General features: G+C 30.1%; 1 protein-coding gene across 1 annotated transcript in view; it reads left to right on the top strand.

The window, feature by feature from the left end:
- Positions 1–26,903, top strand: part of LOC113375150 (insulin-like growth factor-binding protein complex acid labile subunit) — a 38,403-nt gene extending 11,500 nt beyond the window's left edge. The window contains exons 3-6 of the mRNA XM_026615100.1: positions 5,057–5,546; positions 15,443–15,689; positions 23,619–23,806; positions 26,722–26,903. Coding sequence (XP_026470885.1) covers positions 5,057–5,546; positions 15,443–15,689; positions 23,619–23,806; positions 26,722–26,903 — 1,107 coding nt within the window. The remainder of the gene's footprint in view (positions 1–5,056; positions 5,547–15,442; positions 15,690–23,618; positions 23,807–26,721) is intronic.
- Positions 26,904–27,466: the final 563 nt, after the last annotated feature.

A 27,466-nucleotide genomic window follows, 5' to 3' on the forward strand; every position in this document is an offset into this window, starting at 1 on the left:
CCCTCAGGCGGGGCAAATAGGTCCAATGCTTATTTTTAATTTTAAAAGAATTTTACAAAATAATAGCTACATTTTTCGACCAATGCAAAATATAAATTTGATGGGCAGATGTTCAAAGATAACACCGTATATAACCTAGATCTGGTGTTTCGTCAGAAATATTCATCAGCAGAAAATTATTTATGTAATTTATCTGCTGTAAAAATGCTTTTTAAACTTAATTTACTTTTTAATTTACTTTTGCCATAGTAAAGGTTCAATTGGTACTTTTTACCCCACCCGAATGTAAGTTTTTATATAGGGTATGAAAAAACTATTACAAATAACAATACATTTTATAAAACAATTAAATAAGGTATACTTAAAAATTATATGAATGTCTCGTAAACTAAACAACAGAGCTCAAAACCCAAAAAACTAACAACAAAACAAAATACTCTTGTTATGAATTTCCAAACATTTCCGTTCAGCTTTTGATGGCAACGTTGTAGAAATCAATGTAATAGCTAGTAATACATATTTAGCTCTCTACTTTCAAATATTGTTTAAAAATGTGTAACTATACAAATTAGACAATTTCACCTTTTATTAATTTTACTTACAAATTATTAACCATAGCTCATAGAATATTTCTCGTTCTGATTGCTGCTTATGATAAATAATAAAAATAAAAAATTATACTCCATAATATATTCATATAATTAATTACATTGTAGGTACAATAAATCTCATTGGTTTCCAAATAATTTCAAATAGGATTACATCATATTTACACACACACATCAACTTAACACGTTCAACCCTTTAAACAATTATACGTCAGAGCATCGTAACTATTTTTTATTTCTACATCGACATATTATTTAATGAAATGAAACAAAGCTGAAATAACAAGCAGCATTCGCATAATACAAATGTAGTTTTCCGCTTAAATAAGAAAATTAACGTAGCCGCAAGATGTTCTAACGAGCTCACTATCTTGTTACCATGATCCAACTAACCTAGTTTTATTCCTTTGACCGTTGAGATGAAAGAAAAATTTATTATCTTGCCTTTGTGCACACTGAATGGGCACATTTTCATTGTTTTGATTTCAAAGAATTCTTCCCTTTCGAATATATACGATTATATATATATATATATATATATATATATATATATATATATATATATATATATATATATAGTGTGTGTGTGTTTTCTGTAAACACGAAAACAATTCATCAAGGTATACCGGTTTGAAAAACAAACTACATATATAAAGAAAACAACTATTTTTCTTAAGCATAAAAGTATCGAATGGGTAACAGCTAGGGGTATACCCCTATAGGGCCTCGGCTTGCAATCGTTAAGTTATCAAGCAGTAGTGATATCCATTTTCTTAAACATTAGACAAATCCACGTTTCCTGCATTATTGTCAAACTTTTCAAAGCTCAAAGCAAACGATTTTTAAAAGTTACAATTCGAATATGCCACTGTCGGTATCAAACGAATATTAGAATATCAAACAATATTTTGCTGGTGAACTGCCTATAAATAATATATGATATAATTTTTCTGTCGACAGTTTCTTTCGTTCCTATTTCTTAATTTTTTATATTCAAAATTATTCCAAAAATTCCATCGTTAGTTTTTTATTATAACAATCATTTTTATGCATTATACCTACTATTCTATTTTTGACACTGCGCTTTTATCTTTTTAACTTCTCGTAGGGTAAGTTAGAGTAATCGAAAATTAAAATTTTTATATATCTTTACGTTTCAGAGGTTTCTGAACATTTTAGCATACCTTAGAAAAATTGAATGTATGTGTGTGTGTGTAAATTTTCGTCGACGATTTTGCAAACACGGATCAACTGATTTAATAATTCAAAAAACATTAGATTCCTACTGATAAGAAGACGTGCTGATTAGTTTTTGCCAAAGACAGGTCTAGCCGTTTCGGAGGTACGATGCAAAAAGTGCCAAAAATGGTATTTCAGTTTTTGAGATAACGGAGCGTCCAAATTAAATAATTCAAATAATATTTTACTTGTATTGACGAAATAAACAACTGGTTAAATTTTTGTAAAGGCAGGTCCAGCATCTCCGGAGATCCAATAAAAAAGTAATAAATAATGCCATTTGGCGATCAAAACTGAACATTAGACATATGTACATCGTATTATCAGATTTTTTATAAAGATTTGAATAATAGGTACAAATTTTGTGTACATTTATATGGATTCCTTACCAATGTTTATCTGTTATACTGCGACGCGGCGCGCACGCGCTTCTATATTTCGTTTCTACGCAGCTAACGTATCGCGATCGCTTTGAAAAAAACTTCAAAATTCCCAAAATATTTCTAAGTATAAAAAAATCAAATTTTTCAAACCGGCCAATTTTCTTCAAAAATTTTAAAAATCTCAAAAGATCGAATTCTTCAGAGTTCTAAAAGAAAATTAAATCTTTTTTAAAAAATTTAATTTTTGATACGGCAAGTTCCAGCAACCAGGTTTCAAACATTTTGCATATATTGCAATAAACTCTGGTTCAAACGTGATATTGAATTTAAGTATTAATGACACCTACATATTGACTGTTTGATCGCATTGATAAACTCCTTAGAAAACGGAACTCTAAAAGTAACTTAACTCTTGAATGTCTAAATTCACAATGAAGAAAATAGAACGCAATCACAAATACAAAAGAATTGATTACGAAATACAGGAAGTCTACGCGGAATTCCAGAAATAATAAATGATTAATGAAATTTAAATAACGTCATTCAAATTCATGGCATATAAAGTTTTATTATAATCTATAAATCTGCAGAAACTCTATTATCATCATGCATATCTTTTTATAGCTTATAAATGCAACTGAAAATAAATGCATTCATAATGCGATATGGCGGATTATATCCAAAAACTTTATTTCACGAGGATTTCAAATTAAATTATATTGTGATTTTCTTATTGTAAGATTTACTACTGCATCATTATTATTGTGACAGAAAGAAGAATATTAATAGAAAAAGTAAGAGGTTTAAAGACTTTTTAAGGAAGTTATATTATTTCACAAAGGTCCTTTTTCTAAGTACATATTTATTTATCGAAGGTATCCATAGTACAGAGATGCGCTATTCACAACCTAATATCAAGCATTAGTGATATCTATTTCAATATGGAAATAGAGTCCTGAAAATGTTTCTGAGTAGATATCGTCAAAAAGTTTTACTGAAAATTAATTACAACGATCTTTACAAAAAAGTAATCAACGCGATCCTTCAAGATCTTTTAAATTTTCAAAATCAGTTGGAGTTTTTTTGCGAAAACGTTAAAAATTGCACTTTCATGAAAATTCTGAAACTAATAAACTAGTCTTTCGCTAGTTCTGATGTTTATCAAATGATTTTCAAAATTTTAAAATTAATTCAGCCGTTTTTGAGAAAACTTTGAAGGATAAAAAATCGGCACATATTATGCACATTCATACTTTTACCAAATTTGGCCTTAAATGATTCAGAATCACGTGAGACATCTAGAAAACATAAATTTAGAAAATCTGGTTTTGTGGCAAAAAGAAACATCTTCGGAAGGATTTCGGAAAGTTAGAAAAAATGGGTACATTGTATAAATATCGTATCAAATGTGTTCTCAAATAAAATTTAACTAGTTGTGTATGGCATCGTGCCTTAAGGCAAATTGCTGGAACTTCCCGTACCGTAACGAAATGATCGAGAAATATTAAATATTTTCATATAGATTATTATAAATTCTGTAACATTGTCTAATATTTATAAGAGTTATATAAACTGAATAACAGTTTACAATTAAAATTATTTATTTAAAGTATATAAGTGATCTTTAGAACTTTAGCCAGAATTAAAATCAAAATCTGAATTATTTTCGAAATACAAAAAAAAATTTGGAAAAAAAATTGAAATGTTTTTTTTTTTTTCAAGAGCAATTATTTTGTCAAAACAAGCAGAACGACTTTTGAATCATTCAAATCGGATGCTTAGTTCTCTCAAAAACTGACATTTTTGCACATTTAGCTCGGTATCTCCGAAACGGCTGAGCCTGCCTTTTCCAAAATCTAATCACCACTTCTCCCCGTCAGTACGAATTGAATGTTTTTAGATCATTCAAATCGGATGCTTCGTTCTCTCAAAAACTCGATTTTCATTTAATGTACTATTCTGTAATGACAAATATAATTTATTATTTATTATTTTTGTTAGAGCACTACGTGCTATTTGAAGGTTATCCGAAGATCTTCCGGCCTTGCTGTTAGATTTTGGAATCACGTTTTGTTTACAATTATTTAGTATATAAGAAGTAGTTAAGATTTAGTTAGCAGTCAGAAGTCAGGAGTCAAGTCAGACTTACTGTTTAGATACTTAAAAAAATGTAGTCTCTGATCATCGATAACCAAACGGTTATCGAACAAATTATTTAATTGTAAAAATAGTAAACAATAAAAGATCAAGATCAACCAACAACCAGTATTTTTATCTTATCAACCGCTCAGCTCCAGCTACCAAACAACGTCCCATAATCACATGAGTGATACAACACCACACAATTACAGTTAAGTACTCATACTCCGTATCTCCAAAACAGCTAAACCTGCCTTTGCCAAAAAGTTTTTTGAAAAATTCAAATCGGTTGATCCGTGCGCCCGAAAATGTAGACGGATAATTGTATCCATACATACATACATACACACACACATCCATTGTTTCTGAGGTACGCCAAAATGTTCAGAAACCTTCAAAACGTGAAGAAATGTAAAAATTTTCAATTTAGATTTTTGGATTTGATTTAATACTTACCTTACGGGAAGTTGAAAAATGGGCTCCAAAATAATAAAGACGGTTCGGCAAATAAAAATACACATATCTTTTGCGTATGAAAATATTTAAGTGGACAATTTAATATAGTATTATTCTTTATAATATTAATGAGGCATGAAAAGTTAAATTCCGATAGTCATTAAGTTTCTTAATCTCAATTTATTATCAATGATGATTTTTTAATGTGCAAATTGAACCAATTACTTTCAGGAGTTGAGAACATTGCGATGCCGCGGCTGTGACCTGCGCATTATCAACACCCAACTATATCACTTATTACCGCAACTTCGTGAGTTGGATTTCGGCGAGAACTCGATCAACTATCTTCCCAAAGAAGATTTTTCTCAACTTAAGAAACTGAAGCACATGTACTTGGACGGTAACCGCCTAGCTGTGTTGTTACCCGGATTATTTAAACAACAAGCTCAACTATCGACACTTCATTTGGCGAATAATCGATTGGTAAAAATTGCCCCAAAAGCATTTGATGGGTTGAACTCTATAAGAGAACTTAACCTATCAGGGAATCAACTTGACGTACTAGAACTGCCAGTTATGGAACCCGTGATCGCAACTTTGCAAAGTTTTGACGTGAGTGGAAACCATCTGGACATGGATGATATCAGACCAGTTTTGCAGAATATGCATCTGTTGACCAACATTCGGTTGAGTCATTTGAAACTAGTGGACTTACCATTAGGTAAGATTATTATTACAATTAATATTTTTAAATAATATATGTATGAAAATATGAAATGAATGTATTATACGAACATGTTGAATGTCCATTACAAATTATCTTCTTTTTAGAAAAATTTATAGCGATGAACAAATCGTAAATATAAATAGTTGAACTCTGGAAATATAAAATAATCAACAGTTTGTTAAAGAAACAAAAAGATTTTGTTGAAACATATAATTTGATAGGGTGCATTCAACAAAAATTACTTGTGGTAAATTCATGCATATGTATAAAGTCAACCCTCCGATAACGCGGTACCGTGCTATATGGAAATCGTGCTATGAGAAACATGGATTCAACGTACAACCCACACTCATTCGAAGTGCGTTCTAGGAAAACCGGCCATCACGTTGTATGGAAACCGTGCTATAAGAATTAGTAGTCACATATCTCACTGCCTTATATGGAGACCAACCAGATAGGATAGATTACAATTTTTTTTATTGAATTGAAGAATTGATGTAAAGTTATGATACAATCTGTTTTCTGTCAATAAGCAGATTTTTTTTTTTGAAAGACTAGCGACCTGTAAATGACACTATCTATATCGTATGTGTTTATAAACAAACCGTAAAAGCCAAAAAAGTCTATAACAAAAATTACATTAAAATTAGTGGGTCATTCATAGGTTGCGCGTAAGAAACTTATGGGTTATTGAACAAAAACCGTTTTGGAGGAGTACCGTGTTATCGCAGGGCTGTCACAGTTTCAGCTCCGCGTAGCATGGAAACCGCGTTTCCAGATTACCATGTTAACGGAAGGTTGACTGTATACAGTAAACACTCGCTTAACGCGGCAAGTGTGTACCGTGCAGTATGGTGACCGTGCTATAAAAAACTCGTATTTAACATACAATTCAGGCTAATTCGTAGTGCGTTCTACGGAATCTTACATAGTGCAGTATGGGAACCGCGCTAACAGAGACTCAGAGTTAGTACAAATCGCATCGTACAAATTTGTTACGTCTACAGCGCACAAAGCAAAATTATCCTCGTTGTTTGCATCTAATGCGCAAAATCTTAACAATTACCTCAGACGCCAAAATGTTATTATGAAACCATCAGAAAATTTGGATAGGATTTTTCTTAAATTTTTATTGCTTACATGAGTCCATGCACATGAACAGAAATACATGGACGCCAGTTCCTTTCATTTTGATGTCATCATGCAGTCGAAGTACCTTTGAGATTACACGATATACATTGAGTTCACTGCATAATTTCACGAAAATGTTCAATATTTCATTGCACATTAAATTTTGACAATCTGTTTTACAATTAATTAACAATTTCACCATTTGGTTCAGTCTAAAATGTTCTTCATTATGTACCCAAAGTGACACGAGATACACTGTCCTTCAAAATTCTGCCACTGATGTTACATAATGTCTTACTTCGGTGGAAGCCGACAAACAAATGATAAAACTACATTTGTAAATGATAATATTTAGTACCTTCCAGTCACGGTTAGAGTTCAGGTCAAATATTTATATTTATTATTAAGGATTCCTTACAAATGCTAACCCACAAAATAACTGCGCCATCTTTTGCAAATCTAAAATTCTTTACAAAAAATGATACCTCTAATCAAAACTTTTCAATCATCATATCGGACTCACCATTATACTATATATAGGAGAACTATATTTGAAATTAATATGATGCATTTCGAAATATAACTCATTTCCTTATTGAATTATCAGATCAGTATTTAGACCTGCAGAAAAAACTAGAAAAAGTAGATAGAAAAATTTAATGAAGTCTATTCTTCAATAATACTATAAATAATTTGAAATAACAAATAAGCAAAATAAATCATGTTTAGAACTCCAACAAAGAAGTATCAAAATCGTAATTACAATTTAAATTGCGTTTTATTAATTAATAGTTTTTATAGTATTGAAAACCATTCAATTAGATGTGGTAATTGTACTGCGTTTTTATCTGAAATAGTGGCGGGAATAGCTCAATCAGTAACATGCCTGACTCACGCGCCAAGAATACTTGGTTCGAGTCCCTGGCACAAGAATTTTCATTTGTTTTCAATAAAAATTTATTAGAAAAAACTGAAATTTGGAATGTTATGTTGAAAAGTGTATTGCCTATTTTAAGGTGGCCTTACGTCCCGGTTTGCCCGGGACACTCCAGTATTTCAACCTAGTGTTCCGGGTTTTTTTTCAGAGGAATTTCAGAATTTAGAACTTTTGTCCCGGGTTTTCAGAAAGTAAAGATTAAAATTGATAATAAAATCAATTACTTGATAATAAAATTACAATCATCCATGAAATTTGCAAATGATATATGCAAAGAAGTATTTTTATATCAAACAACACGTAGCCGAATTCGAAATTTCGAAGGCAGGTTAAAATAGCCTCTCACTTTAAAAATTTTGGGGCTTTATTTTGAATTTTATAAAAAATAGCAAAACATATGCAAAGGAACTTTTTGACTGGATGGTACAAGCGCTAAGTATTAACAGCTTAATTATGAAGAAAATTAAAGATTTATGTCTAAGCAAAAAAATATAAGATATTGTATAACATGATCGAATAATGAAGTTCTTTAAAAGTCGGTAATCTTAGTTTAAAAAAAAATATTTATTTAAAAACATGATTTTATGAAATCCTTAAACAGTATGTTTTCAAGTTATTTAGCATTAAAAACAGCCTCCCCCCTCTGTCCCAGATTAGCATAACCAAAAATCGTCCCGGTTTTGACCTAAAACAATATGGTCACCTTGCTATTCGAATATTGCTAATATGATGATGTATGCTTAAATTCTTCAACTTCATTTAATAAATAATGGGCTTCCAAAGTCGGTGTTTTATTTTTTTGAATACTACTTATTTCAATTGTTTTGTGTAAGAGAATGTTATTAATAGTCTTCGGCTCCTCTCGAGTAAAAAATGGAAAGAACTTTTAACACTAATAGTGAAAATATTATAGAAAATTAATAAACTGCTCACGAATTTTCACTCGGTTTATTATAATCAATCATTTATCATTCGCATTAGGTGTTCATGTTGAACTGGGTTGTCGGGGCAATTAAATATAACGCTCGCTAAGCGTATACAAATAATCGCGTATAAGCCTTATGACATGTCGGATTAATCCTGTGAAAATTTTGTGCTAAGCTCTTTTATTTGCCACACTTTTGTAAGTACTCGCCGAACGCGTACACTGCGGCCAAATCCTACTACGCAATGTATTATATATTTACTACTATGTTGATGTAAATATTTTGATAGGAATTTACGACTTCAATCTACTGAAGTATCCATAATTCACAATTTTAAAAACTTCTGTTTGCTTGTTATAAAGGCTATGAGTAAGTAAGTTTTATTACGCGCTACGTGAAATCGTTGAGTTCTTGAAATAATATTATCTCACAAAATTACAGGATATAAAAGCTAATAATAAAATAGTTAAAATATTGCTATGTAAAAGTTTTATTATTGTTTTTCGGCAAAGCCTTTTATAAATTGGTTGGCCTATATATTTAAGATGACCATACGTCTAGGTGTGGCCAGAACAGACCCGAATTCCACCTTGTGTCCCGGATTTTTCTAAAAGCAATATTTTCCCGGATTTAGATCTTTTGTTTGTTATTTTAAATAATATTTAAATTATTCAGTTCAAAGACATCGCCCACGGTTTTCCGTCCCAGTTTTGACCTTAAAAAATATGGTCACCATAATTTTATACATACTTTGAAGCAATCCAGTACTTGTCCCTTCTAATAGTAATGATATATTTTAACTTATTGCAACAATGCCAAAAAAAACTTTTTTACATGCAAATACATTTTTGGTCTATATTTTCAAAAAAAAACGGACATCACTTCTGCTGGTACCTAGTTGTGCAAAACGTGGATTTGAACTCAAGACTGTGTGATTACAGTTTATGACTGATTAGTAATATTAGAGTATACAAAAGACCACCCATTAATCTTTGATGTCAAACTAAATGTGTTAATTAATATCATTAATTTACACTATTGCAATATACCATGTTATCAAAAATAAAATTTGCTTTAATATTTAATCATCCCGGTTGATCTGACCTAATCCAAAAACTAATTAGCAAGATTCATAAATCATATCATTCAAACAAATTTTAAATTTTGTTCAAGATTTTGCCTAAACCGTGGACAAAAAATGCACTTTCTACTAATTATAAAGAAACGGCTTGGGCGATCTTCGCGCAAAACTAATCAACGCGAGTTCCTATCGAGCTGTTAGCTTTCAAATTTTGTACACACATTTAATATACACTATTTGCAATTTTGGTCTCAAACAATTGAATGACTTGAAAAATACTAACAAACGTTTAAAAAATATAAAATTAGCAAGTCGGATTTTTTGGCAAAAACATAAACTGCACCATCGTGAAATTAAAAAATATTACTTACATCATTTGAAAACATATACTGAGGGCGCGATATAAATTTTGTAGTGCTTATTAGTTATATTAAAATTTAGTTAATTTATATTAGAATTAGTTTGCTAAGCTCGTTAATTTGTTATAACCACTATTATTGTGGTATGGTTCATTTTATGGTACTTACAACTTTAGCCTTATATCAAAAGATTAAAGTATAGTAGTACAGCTTATAGAGTTATTGGATTTTCTTAATGGAAAATATTTTATCGTAACATTAATGTGCTAAGCACGCGCGGAATTATATACTATGCACTAACTTGAAACATTCGAACAAATGATGTAATTCAGATCAGGTATATAAATATGTTTCATTTTATGGTTTGTATATATATATATATATATATATATATATATATATATGTATGTATGTATATAAGTATACATTTTTGTAACGCAAACTACGATTTCTGGTAGCCAATTTTATCGTTGAATCTATTTTAGTCAACACTTCCTTTATTATTAGTTAAGATTTTGCATTTATTTTCAAGCTCTAAAACAATTAAAGAACTAAGCCATCAAATGTATATATATACTCCTACGTTTAATGGAGAGTAGGTCACATCCTCCTCCTAAGATTCAAGGATTACGCAACTATTACCCTAATAAGTATGAAGTAAATCGTAAATTTAATTGTTTGAGTTGATTAAACTACTATCACGTTTTATGTACTCTAACTTTAACTTCATTCTAATTATAATTTTAAAAACGCAAACGCGCCCTGTTCGACCTTATTTCAAACTTTGCAAAGTACTAAAATTAGAAAATGTAAAGCAAGTTTGATTGCGTATCACGAATCATACTAATATATTTGAAAACAAAAAAAATTTCAAGATGGATATTTATCTTTACCACATGTCTAATTTACAAAGTCTGCGCACGTCTTCTTATTTTCTAATTACAATGAATTATTTAATTATTCACAATGTCTTCAAGTTGTTTTTACATTATTATTCATGAAACATAAATGATACATGAAAATATTTTATAACCTCCCTTGAATCTCTACTTCTGTAAATTCTTGCAAAGAAAAATTTTGCTTAACTTAAGAGTGTTTTGTTCTAACAGTTTTAATGATATATAATATATAATAATAATAAATTATAGGATAAAAATCGATAGGTTTTTTATTAAAATGTTATATTCCAATTGAACTAAAGTAATCAATACTTTTTTTTATTTCATCCCATGATCGAATGATGTGAATTTTTTTAACGTCTTTACTTTTTTATGAAATCTATTACTTATTTATATTTAAAAAACTTTTTTAAAAAAAATAGTGGTGCATAGCCTAGTGCCTTATGACAAATTGCTGTAACTTCACGTACCGTAATTTAATATATTTAAAAGCTTTAAAATTTTGTTGGAAATTTTGATACAATTAGATTTGCGAGAATTTTGATAAACATATTTGAAAAAAATTGGACTATTTTCAAAAATTTGAATTTGTTATATTTTTGAATATTTTGAATCTATTTCAAACCTGCGTAGCTGTTTTAAAGCCGAAATATCGAAACGTGTAAACAAAATTTGTGTTTATTACTAAAATCTCTATAAAATATCTGATAAATTAATGGGCATGCATCTAATGATCATTTTTGGCCGTCATATAGCAATTTTTTTACATTTTGTATTAGATCTCCAAAACCGCTGGACCTGTCTTCCTTGATCAGTTTTTCATTTTGTCAATACGAGTAAAATGTCAATTATTCAAATCGGACGCCCCGTTCTCTCAAAAACTGAATTACCATTTTTGGCAATGTTTGTCCTGTATCTTCGAAACGGCTGGACCTGCCTTTGCCAAAAAGTAATCAGCACGTCTCCCCATTAATGGGAATCGAATGTTTTTTGAATTCTTCAAATGCACAGACACATATACATTCATTTTTTTAAGGTATGTCAAGATGTTAATAACCTTTGAAAAGTGAAGATAAATGAAAATTTTCGTTTTTTGCGATTACCCTACGGGAAGTTAATGATTAGGTCTATCCCTAATGGCGTTTGTTAAGATGTAAACAGTAACTTTTGTTTATTCAGTAGCAGAAATCCGGAGCGTTATATAATCTAGAGGTGCTGACGATAGTTTTTCGCCGAGACACGTTTTCTATACTCACGTGTTATCAAATTTCTTATGTTCAAATATATTATCGTAAAAGTGCAACGCAATGAAAGCGAGCAGGCCAAGGGAAAAAGTACTACGTGAAATGCATCACTGAAACTTATTATCCGGTTCGCTTAATCAACGTATTACAGTTTCAGGTCACAAAACATTTTTATGAACACATATTTGAAAATTTCAAAAAGAAACTGTTGGAATTTTATTGGGATTCAGCCTTTTTCAGTTTCAAATTTGTTAACACTATTTTTGCCATTATAAGGTCAATATTATGAATTTTATTGTTAAGGGAATTTAGGATTACCTGCTAATTTACGTAAAATTTTGTATTCATTGTAAATATCACACGAAAACCTTTTTTTCTCTACTCTAATAATTGCAGGCCTCAGCGTTTGCAAGAATAAAAGCTGTCAAATTTACGTAAATATTATGCGTTATATTCCATTAACTAATTAAAATATTGATTACAGTTTAATGTAATATCGTAAAATTTGTTTTCAATGAATAAATAAACTCTTAGAGCAAATAACTTTATATCTTCTTCAGATCAAAAGATTAATTAAAACGGTCTCAGAATCTGTTTCTAGACTTATGCAAATATTTGTAATCAATGGTATATACAACTAAATTTATGTTATCTTAATGACAAAACTGGAATTTCGAAATTATTTCAAAAAGCTCAACACTACAAGCATTCCACTATTGCAATGCAGACAATTTAGCATTCTTGAAATATTAGGGGATGTAACATTGTACGAATTAATATTCTGCAAAGATATCACATGTACGTACGAAAAGCCAACAATTTCTTAAACATTTATTTGCGAATAAGTAATGGCAAATAATTATTTTTAATAATATTAAACACATTTAATAATATTTGAACTATAAAAAATAAATAGTATGCGTGGAATTAATATTTATTAATATAACATAATTTCAGTTTTCGAAAAAATGTTAGAATTTGTGTTTATTTAGGTATATAACCAACATCAAATAAATATTTTTAAATAATATTGGTAAATATAACATAGGGTAGGGCGGTGCACATAGGTCCAATTTGACTTTGAGCTAATATATTGTGAAAACCAAACCAATTACAATTACATCACAATAAATGCCACATCTCAAACAAACGACTATAAAACTCCCAGCAAATTCATCATTGTACTAAAATTTGTTTTTTGCTATTTTTCAAAAATATGTCACCTGGTCCTTTGTGCCCCATAGACAGTGTAAAATGGTACGCCCAGGGGGTAAATAGGTATAATGTCTTAATTTTAATTTTAAAGGAATTTTACTAAATAATAGCTACATTATTCATGCAAAGTTCATTCAGTGCAAAATATAAATTTTATGGGTACATTTTTTACAGAGATAATACTGTATATAACACCTTGATCTGCTTTTTCGTCAGACATATTTATCAGTAGAGGTGGTATAACTATTTATTTATACTTTGAAAAATTGATTATTTTTAACTTAATTTACTTTCTTATTCTTTATTTTTATTGTTTATACCATTGCCAAGGTAAGATTCAGTTGGTCCATTTTACCCCACAAATGTGTAAGCTTTTATTATAAAATAAAAGCTGTTAAATCTAGCTTAAAATTAACAAAACTTCTTATAAAACAATTAAATAACCTATCGACAATTCGTGTGTACCTATACCTACCGGGCTCGGTTAAATTGACCCACAATTAAAAAGTTATCTATTTTATTATTTAATTCAGATAATAATTGATTTATGGTTTAATATATATAAAATAAAGAAATTTTAATGAAGTTTTATCTAAATTTATTTTTATAGAATATCTTAAAAAAATTATGAGAAAAAAACGAATAAAATTAAATATTTATACAAAATGCCATATGGATATGCATACATGTATACTTTATTCGGCTTTCTCATTTTATTAACTTCCCGTAGGGCAAGTTATAGTAATCGCAAAAAAATCAAAAATGAAAATTTTTGCATTTCTCGACATTTCAAAGGTTTCTGAACATTTTGGCATACCTTAGAAAAAATGGATGTATGTGTGTGTGTGTGTGTGTGTGTGTGTATGTGCGTGTGTGTATGTATGTTCGGATATAAATTTTCGTCGACGATTTCGGGAACACGGATCAACCGATTTGAATAATTCAAAAAACATTCGATTCGTATTGATAAGGAGACGTGCTGATTAGTTTTTGGCGAAGGCAGGTCTAGCCGTTCCGAAGATACGGGGCAAAAAGTGCCGAAAACGGTAACTTAGTTTTTAAGAGAACGGAGCGTCCGATTTGAATAATTCAAAAAACATTTGATGTATTGACTAAATGAAGAACTGTTCAAATTTTTGGAAAGGCCGGTCCAACGACTTTGGAGATATGGAGGAAAAAGTAAAAAAAATGAGCCATTTGGCATAAATGAAAAAATGATTTTCAAAAATGAACATTAGACATATGCACATCAAATTATCAGATATTTTATAGAGATTTCAACAATAAGTATAAATTCTGTTTACATTCCTATGGGTTCCGCACCAATGTTTACGCGTTAGACGGCGACGCGGCGCTTACGCACTTTGATATTTCGTCTCTATGCAGTTAAAGCAGTCAGAATTTCCAAAATATTTCAAAGTAAATGATTTAAGATAGAATGATTTAATATGGTTCAAAATTCTATTAAAAGTTTCAAATCATTGATCAACTTTTATTGATTATTATTATTGATTATTTTATATAAAATTATTCGAATTTTGAATTGCGGTACGGGAAGTTCCAGCAATTTGCCTTAAGGCACGATGCCCTAATTGCCTTAAGACAGAATTTCATTTACAGCTAGTTTACCAATTATTTTAGTCTGAAATGTTTATTTGAAGCAAATATATTTGTTGTTTCGTAATTTTTACAAAAAAAAATGTTTCATTTCAGTTTTTCATCCACACAAAGCCAAACTTATGAACAGTGTTGATAAAAATTTGAATTTCTGTGTTAATGAAAACTTGGACCTTTAAACCCCGTTCTACCCTTTCCATAATACCCATAAACCAAGTTTTAAACTATAATAAAGTATATTTATAATATGTTGAAAATCCAAATAACACAAATTGCCCTCGGTCACCTCTTTCCTTCCTCAGACCCCACCCCTGCATAGAATCGAATAAACAAATGTTTACATAATTATTTCGCTTGCACGTTGATAATATGATCAAAACAGTATAACAATATAATGTACATCTGTAGAGTCCCGAGTCTCGACCAGAGACCGCAGCCACTCGTACCAACGTACGTTCGCTAATTGCATTTTCCTCTCCAGGTCTGTTCGAAGAGAACGGCAAGTTGAAGCGCGTCGACCTGTCTCACAACGAATTGCAAGCGATCCCGATACAGATCCTGGCGCATTTGTCCAAGCTCGAAGAATTGGATTTGCGTCACAACCAATTACGCGGCATCGAGGAGCGTTTATCGCAACGCTTCACGGCGATCGATCGGGTCTTCCTGGCGGAGAATCCGTGGCAGTGCGACATGTGTCACGTGCGCTCCCTCATTGGGCCCCATTACAGGTATGTATCGCATCGAAATTAATCACTGTTACTGTTACTGTTAGCGATCACTAAACAAATTGTTGCAAATATTGGTACACGACTATCGATCTCACGAGACTAGTATGCTACAAGGTAGGGGAGACTGGGTAAGGTAATGACAGTCGTCATAACAGCTAGACTATACTGATTTTGAGATAGGGTCCAAAGGGACGAAGATGAAGTTTGTTTGTTTAAACAAGTTTCCATTATTGCATTGAGTCAGCACTAGGGTTTGTCGGTTTTCAAAAACCGGTTTTTTGGCAAAATTATGAGATTAGAAAACCGTTTTTTAGTGAAAAAAGTCGTTTTTCGCTGTATAAATAGAAAATGACAAATATAGCCAAATATAAAAGATAGATGAAAGCGTTTTGATTCTTGAAATCATATCGGTTCAATAACATTTTATATCTTATAAGACTGCAATGGTTCCCTGAAATGTTTTGTATATATTAATTTAGATTTTTATACCAGTGTATATATTAATTTAAATCAGTGTGACTTCTTCTTGATGAAGTAACTTTCAGTACTCAAACTTAAAAAAAGAGTTTTAAACCCTAGAAGCCACAAATTAAAGAACAAAAAATTATTATATCAGACTTTAAAAATAATTAAGCACAATTTGGTCGCTAGTATGAGAGTATTTTCTATTTCAGGAAATTTTGTGAGTAAACAAAGGACACATCTACGTAGCAATTCGATAGACGTACTCAGTTTTTTTGAAATCATATTTTATTAAACAAAAAACAATTAGAATGTTTAAAATTAATTAATTAAAATTTCTCGGAATAGACAATACCCGAGTTTAGCTTAATTGTTTTTAAAACTAAAATTGATATCAAAAAGTCAACATGAATCTAATACTTTTTTACTCTTATTTTTCAATTTAATGATTTTTTTAATTTAGAAATGTATTATTTTTATTTATTCTAAAAACTTTCCTTTCACTATCATAACAATATTTTCATTCTTATATGTGAAAATGATGCATGAATAACAAATAATTATTTTCAAAGTTATTTAATCAAGATAAACTATTATTTTTTAGTTCTACTAATTAAAATTAAAATAGTTTTGTTTACTATCTATAAAATTGAACAATAAATAAATTCAGTCAAATTACACTAAATTTGCGGATAAATTACAGAATATTCGGGCAAAAAGTTATTTTCAATATAAAATTCGAAAACCGGTTAAAACCGGTTTTTTAGTGAAATTAGAATTCGAAAACCGGTTTTCTGAAATGTCGGTTTTTGTATAAACCGTAGTCAGCACCCTACATTAACAAGATCTGTAGACCGCTTTGCTTCTAAAGAAACAAAAATATGTCTTTCCGTTCGTTTTTTTTAATAATAACTGTTACTTGTATACAGATAAATTACTTTGTTGATAGTTCGATCATACGATGATTTGTGTCCAAAAGTATGAGGTTGAGTACGGTTGTAACAAATTCATGGTTGTGATGTTTTTAATGTCTTGATGTAAAAAGCAATACTAGAAAAGAAATATTCTGTCTGGTTTGTGGAAGCTCATATTCTGAAAGTAGAGGTAGCGTAAAATAGATCGAGATTCAAGGGACGATTTTTGATTCCACGTAAAATGCGCAGGTGATAGTCATTATTACATTTGTCACAGTTGTAATGATGATTCTGACTAGATATCAGTTTTGATTGATTAGTTAACTGATAATTATTAATTAACATTTTTGACTGACTTTAAGAAGAAGTTTATAGTAACACTAGTCGTGATGGTGACATCATTTATAAGAAGGAAAGTGATAGTATAGTTAAATTTATTTCTTGTTAACTTAGTTTAGAAAATATGTTATAATAAATTGTTATATTATATTTAAAAGTTTTGTGATTGTTTAAATAATTATGTTGTAATGTGTTACATATTTCTGAAAACAAATCCATTATAAATCATTTTGGTTTATAGCCATATTGTTTTTCAATCTATATTTATGCCTGTCACAACCGTCCTGGAGGTGCGACGGTTCGCATTTTATGACTAATCTACCGTATTTAAAGACAATATTTTAGTATTTTTACATAGACAAATGTTTAAATTACCATTTAATTTACTTTTCTCCGAGCTAACGGGTGAATTAATAAAATTATTGCTGATCAAAAAATGGACAAAAAAATATTTATTTGAATGTTGAATTTGAATAATGAATCGCGCTGTTGTCTTCGAATTCAAACCGTCTTTGCATCTATACTCTATACTAGAGTCTATACAAATAAATAAAATTGGAGTGTCAGTTTGTAATACTGAAATAGCCCTTTTTTAATACATGCATATGAATATAAATAGGTTATGTGCATCAGATTAACAGTTTTTCTCTACAAAATAAAATTTTAAGGCAAAAAATTGATTCATCTACCTTATAGATCAATGCAAATCCTTGACACTCGTCGTAACAAATCAGTATTACTCATATCGTGTTCTGAATCATATTTTTCATACCACAAACTGAACAAAATCAGAAAACTAAAAATGAAATATAATTTGGATACATTGCATAATTCAAATTATTTGATTGTAATTTCTGAACTAGTAGTAGAAACTTTAAATCGTTTTTCTTGGCACTGAACGCAGAAGATATTTAGCAAAACTAATCTGAATTTAAATGTTTGCATAACACAGACTAGTAGGACATTTACATATTTTTATATAATGGTCATGCATTTGGATATAATCATTATAACATATTATTTAAAGTTTAGGAAACATTCATGTTTATTGTGGTTTTATGTTGTGCTCCTATATGATTTATTTTATGGCATTTATACTCATTTGTACTATTTGTTCTCATTATAGGATTTATAAGCCCATCAATATTTTTTTTTGTGATTATTAGGGAAGTTATACTCTTATAACGCTTTTAAACCTAATCAATTAATAATACGTAAATAATTATTATCTTTCCGTAAGTTATAGTAAACGCCAAAACAATCGAAAATGATAATTTTAGCATATTTTACGTTTTAAAGTTTTCTGAACATTTTGGCATACCTTAGAAAAAATATGTGTATGTGTGTATTGATGATTCAGTTATTAAGATAATTCAAAAAACATTCGATTCCTATAAAAAGCGCCAAAAATAGCAAGTCAATTTTGGAGAGAACCGAGCGTCCGCAAAATTTGAATTTTTAGGAAGGCGAGTTTAGCGGTTTTGAAGATCCAATAAAAAAAAGTTATATAATGGCCATTTGGCGGTTGTCAGATATCTTATAGAGATTTTAATAATAGGTACAAAATTTTGTTTTAATTTTTTGGGTTCCGTACCAAAATTTATAATGTTTAACCGATACACTGCAAGGCGGAGCTTTTTTAGGAGATCCAATAAAAATAGTTAAAAAAATGCCATTTGGCAGTTGTCAGATATCTTATAAAGATTTTAATAATGGGTACAAATTTTGTTTCAATTTCTTTGGGTTCTATGTCAAAATTTATAATGTGTAACCGTTCCACTGCAAGGCGGCGTTTTTTTTAGGAGATCCAATAAAAAAGTTTAAAAAATGCCATTTGGCGGTTGTCAGATATCTTATAGAGATTTTAATAATAAAAATTTTGTTTCAATTTTTTTGGGTTTTGTATCAAAATTTATAATGTGCTTCAAGGCACGATGCCATGCACGACTAGTTTATTTTAAAACTTTAACTGTTTTTTAACTTCCCGTAGGGTAGTTATAGTAATGGGTCGAAAATCAAAGAATAAAATGTTTGCATATCTTAACTTTTTAAAGGTTTCTGAACATTTTGGCATACTTCAGAAAAAATGGATGTGTGTGTGTGTGTTTTGTGTGCATGGACCAACCGATTTGAATGGTTCAAAAAATAATCAATTCCTATTGATAGGAAGATATGCTGATTAGTTTTTGGCAAAGGCAGGTCCAACCGTTATGGAGATACGGAGCAAAAAGTGCAGAAAATAGAAATCGGTTTGAGAGAACGGAGTATCCGATTTGATATTCCAAAAAAACATTCGATTTGATTAAAAGATGTGTTTAGTTTTAGGCAAAGGTACGTTCAGCCGTTTTGGAGGTACCGAGCTAATTGTGGAAAAAATGGCAGTTTTTGAGAGAACTAAGCATCCGATTTGAATGATTCAAAAAACAAAATAATTGCTTTTGGAGAAAAAGATTATTTCATTTTTTTAACATTTTTTTTCTATATCGAAAATAATGCAGATATTAATTTTAATTCTGGCTAAAGTTCTAAAGCTGACTTATATACTCTAAATAAATAATTTTAACATTGTAATTCAGTTTATATAATTTTTATAAATATTAGACAATGTTATAGTATTTATAATAATGTATTTCAAACATTTAATATTCCTTGAATATTTCGTTACGGTACGGGAAGTTCCAGCAATTTGCCTTAAGGCACGATGCCATGCGCCCCACTAGTTTCGCTATAGATTTATCTAAGATTGACAGCTCCATCGTAAAATTTCCATTACAAAATTTGAAGACTCTACTCATCTCCCTTGCTAATCTTAACCGGAGCTAACAAAAGAATTCTTCCAGCATATTTTCGATGGCATGTGCTGCTTGAAATCGCTCGTTGAACCGTGTAACAGCTTCGCTGAACGCGTTTATTTTATTGCAAGCAACGGTCTTGGATATCTTTATCTAAATATACTTTACAGATCGGAGTAGCAAAGGATAATAAAATTGTATATGGAAGATATCGTGCCGTGCAAGTATAAGAATTCAAACAATCCCAAGAAATGTCTTATGTGCTACGTGATATCTCAGTAAGATATCATTAAGGGTTGCATAATGCGATCATGCGTTCGCTGACGATATGTTCTACGTTTGAATTCCGGAATGATGTGAAAGAATAATATTGTATTTCAAATTTACCCTTTATCGTGAAAACGATCTATATGCATAGTTTAACGATTCAGTTTTAAGCATGATTAAAATCATTTTTTCCAAGATCAATTTTATCCACATGCGATGCGATTATATCCTTACTGTAACCGTCTGTATTAAAATAAGATATAATTTTTGTAATCGAAAATTAAAATTTTTCTTTTTCTTTACGTTTCAAAGGTTTCTGAACATTTTGACATATTTTAGAAAAAATGGATGTATGTGTGTGTGTGAAATTTTCGTGGACGATTTCGAGAACACGGATCAACCGATTTGAATAATTTAAAAAATATTCTGTTCGTATTGATAAGGAGACTGATTACTTTTAGGCTGAAGCAGTATCAGCTGTTTCAAAAATACGGGCTAAAAATGGTATTTTAGTTTTGATTTGAATGATAAAAACATTCTATTTGTATTGAACAAACTATTAAATTTTTGGAATGGCAGGTCTAGCGGTTTCCGAGATCAAATAAAAAAACAAAAAAATGTCATTTCGAGGTCAAAAATGATTATTAGACATATGCACATCAAATTATCAGAAGTTTTATAGAGATTTTAATAATAAGTAAAATTTTAGTTCCATGGGTTCCGTTCTAAATTTTAACCCGTTATACTGCGACGCGTCGCTTACGCGCTTATAATTTTGTTTCTACGCAGCAATAAAGCATCGCAATTGCTTTGAAAAAGAGTTTTCAAAATATTAGGTTGTCAAATATCTCCCTTCCGCTTTTTTGCTATCGGTTTATAATACAAAAAGGCGGAAGGGAGATATTTGACAACCTAATATAAAAACCAAGTTTAAATTTTTTAAGAAAGTCAATTTTATTCAAAAATTTCAAAATTCCCAGAAATTCAATTTCTTCAAAGTTTTCAAAGTATTTTAATGCTATTTAAAAAAAAAAAAATTTTGGTACGGGAAGTTCCAGCAATTAGCCTTGGCACAAAGTCATGGACCACTAGTTAATTTTTGAATATCTAATAATCATTCAAATTATTAAATGTAAATTATTTATTAATAAACTGAAATTATTGATAAAAGTAATATTATTAACCAACTTAAAATATTAAAGTATACTAATTATACTACCTAATAATAATTAAATGAATCAATTTATTCAATAGAAAGGTGCGCATATTAATCAAATGACTAGAATAAATAAATAAAAGTATGAAGTAGAATAAATAAAAGAATTTAAAATAAAATTTAAGGTTTAATAAAATTATCGGATATTTTGTAAAATTATTACATAAGTAGTCATATCGTTTACTTCTCCAAATACTGAGTAATGGAAATATTTTTTCCATCAAATATTGATAAACTAACAAACGAAAAATTGTTTTCTCTTATTCTTTCTGTAACTTGGAGAAATAATGCTCCAGGTGTATCTTTGCAGCTAACACCTCCATGTAACTCCCTCCCTCAATTCTTATACTTTCACTTCCAATCACCAGCTGACTGATTTTCTTGCTGCTCCTGTGAAAGGTCAGTTTTACAAGCTATCATGGAACTTCTTACTACTTGATTCATTCCACAATCGCCACCGCCAATGGAATCCACTTCTCTTCTTTTGACAGGAGTTGAAGTGAGGAGAATTTTGTTTGGAATCTCCTGCCCGTTTTCAAAATCATTTGCGAATACACCTTGATATCTCAATTTTCTCAAAACCTCGTTCTGATAGCTTCATCTCTACTGTTCATCTTAAAACTTTATGTTGTACTTTGAATTAATTTTTTGCCTTTATGCAAACAAATGAAAATGTAGGCTTCAAAATTCGCGCACGCGGCCACCTTGATTTATCGAGATTCCCTTGTTTAGATAATGTATCTCATATAAAATATGTAAATTATAATAACATTTATATTAATATTTTCATTATATATTTAATATATAATACAATACAGTTCAAATAAAAAATTAAAACCGTTTTCAAACAAGATATTTAATGAATTGCAATGATTATGTATAAATGCTGCTCCATTGTACGTTGGATCTAAACTGCAAAAAATATATGACTATCTTAGGGAGCGTCCATTAATCATGTGATCGATTTTTTAAGGATTTTTGGAACCCCCTCCCCTTTGGTAATACGTGATGATATTTGAAATTACCCCTCCCTCTCCCCCACCAAACATCACATATATTTTTAGTTACGAGAAAAAATTGTGGATTTTGTTTATTGAACATTTATGGATTTTTTAAAAAACATTCGAATTAATTCATTAATAGTTTCTAATGATGCTACTATCTTTCACTTACTATGAAGCGTTTTTTTTCACCTAGCCCAATCACGTCATAGTTCATTTATATTATTATTTTTGTATTACTGTTTTTATTTTATTTTTATTTTAACTTTTTCATTTTAAATTCAATTTATTGTATTTTTTGTATTTTTTCTTGTTTTGCACATATCAATTTTGTAAATAAGACATTAAAGTCTTGATTAACAAAAATAAATTATTATTATTACTAAGCGTTTTTTCGTGTATATTTAAGCGTCATCATTTATAAGCTCTTATATTTTGTCTATACAATACGAAGAATAAAAGTTACAGTATTTATAATAATATATTTGAAAACATTTAATTCCATTTAAATCAAGTTTCAGCGATTCGGCTTAAGGCACAATGCCTTATACCACTAGTTTATTTCATATTGAAGCTATTGCAATTATAACTATATAATTAAAACGATATATATGAATCGATTTGAATAAATAAACGATTTGATTAAGACTCCTGATATTTATATTTGATTTTATAATGATATTTGATATCTATCAGATATCAAATTTTGTATAGAGTCATGAAAATATTATTTTTCAAAGTTACATTTTAATTGTTTTATGATCATTTAAGATCATTTTTATTAAGATTATTTTTATTATAAAACGTAAAATTCGTGCAACAATTGTTCTAATACGTCATTTTTCTGGTAATAGATGATTTTCATGCCGATTATATTTACTATTATAAAACATATTGGTGAAGATTTTATAGATTTTTAATAACGTATTCTTTCTTAGGTGGGACGATCCGATATGTGCCAGTCCATCAATATTACGAGGACAACTTTTATCATCTGTCAAAGAATCAGATCTCGGCTGGTGCACATTGGGGGCCGGAGGAAGGGATGCTGCCAGTACTGAACTCATCAGGAGAGACGGTCCATTTGGAGCGTATGTCGCGATTGGAATACCGTTGGTGCTTTTTGGTATGTATAGAAAATTACAAATTAAGATATGCAAAAAAAAATCTATTTTATTAGTTATCTTGTTTGTCCATTCATAAAAGTAAAAATACGCTTATACAATATAAATGAATTGTGTCCTACACCTAGATTTTCCGAATTGTGCCTATGATATTTTCTATGTTCAAAATATGCAATTCTATTCAGCATAAGAATATACAAGTAAATAAATACACCAAAAATAGTTACATTTTGAGGGACTGCAAAGGACGAGAAAAATGCCTACTTGCATGTTAAATTAAATGTGTTATTTTGTAAATTGTATATATTTATAATTGTGCAATTATCTGTAATATGTTATTTTTTCAAGTTTTTTATGGCAGTAAAAACTATTATATTCATTAATTATACAGCAATTGTATGTGAGTCAAAAGCATACAAAATTAGATATGAGATTTTTTTTAAGTCACAATATAATAAGATGATTTTATTTTAGTAAAGAATATCGCATCACAATCAGCATAAACGTATTTACAGCTGATCTTAATGTGTTTTTAAATTTATTTGTAATTAGCAATTTTCTTATTAAAAATATACGGAATTAAATTTGTATCAATTACAGCTTCAAAAGTAAAATTTTTTTTTTTTTCTAGAAAACCAAAGAAATAATTTCACACATAGAAAGAACACACTTTTTACAATCATAAAGTAGATGTTTTTTATTTAGTATGTATATCTTAACACTTAACAGACGGGCTTTCCGGATTCAGATTTTTCGTTTCTGACTTTCTAAACGTAGACATGTAGATCTACGATTTTCTTGAAGTTTAGACATTTTGCAATAGTTTCTTTATGTTAAATACATTGGTATGTTATTTTATGGTATCACTGGATATTACTACAAATTATTTTTATTGCCCATCACACCAATTAATAGAAAAGACAAGGAAAGAAGTGCAAATAAATATTGTCATTATTATTTGTCATTTTTGTCAGGTTTCACTGCAAGAAGGTGAATGTTTTTTGATAAAGCACAAACTCAAACAATAAGAAATAGGGTAAAGAGGGGCTAAAACGTGCGCCAGTAAAAAGTTCCATCACCATTATCTCAAAAACATGTAAAGTTGAGTTTTTTGACGATACTATTTTAAAGTAGAGGCCAAAATGGTGTGTAATCAATCATCGCCTTAAATCGGGTGACATCGCAATCAGGAGCTAAACGCCACATTGTCAAATTTTTAATGATTTTTTTTTCATTGTTAGACTAAACCCCTATCTAATATTTTTCAAAAAAAATTATCCTGGTCCTTTTTACCATTGAGACGGCCAGAGGGCAAACAGTTTGCCAATGTTTTATTTTAATTTCAAATAGAGTTTACAAAAGAATAGCTACATTATTCAACGAATGCAATATATGAACTTCATGTGTGCATTTTTGGCAGAGATAATACTGTAAATATCTTGATCTCGTATTTCGTCAGAAATATTCATCAGCAGAGTTTAAAATACAATTTATTTAATTTATCTTTTGCAAAATATCTTTTTTTAACTTAATATACTTTTTTATTCACAATTTAGCATTTTTTACACCTTTGCCAGGGTAAATGCTCAGTTGGTCCTTTATAACCCACCCAGGTGTAAACTTTTATAGAGGTTATATAAAAGAAACTGTTGAATCTTACCTAAAATTATCAATACATCTTGTAAAACAATTAAATATCGTACACTTAAATATTATATTAAGGTCTTGTAAACTAAGCAACAGTGCACACGATCAAAAAAACGAAAAACGAATGAAAATACTTTTGTTACGGATTTTCAAATATTGCCATTTATCTCTCGATAGCAACGTGGTAAGAATCAAGGTGATGACTGGTTATACATTTTTTTCCCTCTACTTTCAAATAATGTTATTGAAAAATTCTTAACTTCACTGATTTTGCATTAAAATTAAAATTGTAATATCTTGTAATAAAAAAAGCTATTATAAAACATTCCATTGTTTAATTCTTGCATTTTCTTCCATTATGAACCAATTTGGAGAGGGCTCATTAGAGAGCCAATTAAAATCTCCTACATCACTCCAATTATTTACATCTTTTTGTAAAGCAGCACATTGAAAGTCAGAATCAATTCCAGCATAAATGTAATTATATGGAGCAAATCTCATATTGTTACTATCTTCTAAAATTGCCCTACTTGTAACATGCAAATATACGTCTACGTTTTTAGAAGAATGTAGTCTCATTTACTGGCAGGGCTCGCCCGTAGATAAGCGGTTAAGAGCGACAGGACTTGTGTCAGAGGTCCCGGGTTCGATACCCACTTCGAGCAGCCTGTTGTCAGGCAGCAGTGACAACGATTTTCACTTGGAAATATAGATAGCAATATGTTACCAAGTGAAAATAGCCCTTGCCCGGCATTGCTGCACCAATAAAAAGTCAGCCCTATTAGATTAATTCTAATAACAAAATCATTGAATATGGATGGATTAACTATTGGGTTACCATCTAAAAAATAGGAAGTAAGGAGAAGTTTCAGTCCAACGCTCATAGGACGTAAGGTTCTGATTGCTGTTAAAAATATTAAAAAAAGAAAAAAATTACTGGCAATATTGATGTAGTTACAGGATCACACATCACAGTGCTATCTTGAATTATTACAGTGCATTTATATATGCTACTTAATGTAATATCCTTTTTTTTGAGATATTGGTGGTAGACCTTTTTACCCGCGGACCTCTAAGTACCGCTCTACCCTAATTCAATAATTTCATTGCAATTACAGCTATTCAATCCATTTTATGTTTTGTAATTTCTCTAAAAAATACCCGGAATCCTGAAAAACCCTGAGCAAAATTCGGCACGTCCATTAAGTGTTAATTAAGTACAACAGATCAAACTTTGAATAAACCATTTAAAATTTATTTCATTTTCCAGGCGTCGCTCTAATCGTGACCGGCTTGTGCTACATCCGTCGGCGCACGGCGCGCTATTACACCGGCGAGGAGAAACACCCGGACCACTCGGTGGCCTCATCGCAATTGTGCACGTCCGCCACCGAGGTGAGCTTTCGCTTTCCGGCGGACGATAAGCTCGCCGCTCTGGCCGACGCCTCATGATATCCGCAACGTCGCGACGAAGGCGACAGCAAAAGTGTCAAAAGCGGCAAATCTACCGCCTCCGTGGTCATACTTCCAGAGTTAACGCAAAGGCACAGAGAGCCGGAGGTTAAATTTTGCGTGTACGCCGAAACGCACATGAATACGGCTCGAGATTAATGATAGTATTATAGGTTTAATGCTAATGGTATTTTAATAATTGTAGGAATTTTATATATATTTAAATATAAACATCTGGAGCTGGTAAGCGCAAAGGTGATAAGATATATTAAGAGTAAAATTAATGGTTTTAACTGCAACTAACGATATAAAAAAATCATTTTTCGATACCATTCTAAGCTGGCATAAGAGTTAATTGTATTAGATATTTCACCGCAAGAAAGTATTCATTAATATATTTTTAATTCAATTTCAATTTGCATAATCATATTGATCATTAACTTAGTCAGTTAAGTATATATTAAAACACTTCGATTTGAACTGGCACTTTATACTTTTTATTTTATAACTACTCTTGGACGGTTAAAAGGTTATTAGTTGATGAATTCATTGTTTGAAATTAA

Source organism: Ctenocephalides felis, unplaced genomic scaffold, assembly GCF_003426905.1.
Source record: "Ctenocephalides felis isolate EL2017-DRISC unplaced genomic scaffold, ASM342690v1 CF-g0.4_SCAFFOLD_01886, whole genome shotgun sequence".
Classification (NCBI taxonomy): Eukaryota; Metazoa; Arthropoda; class Insecta; order Siphonaptera; family Pulicidae; genus Ctenocephalides; species Ctenocephalides felis.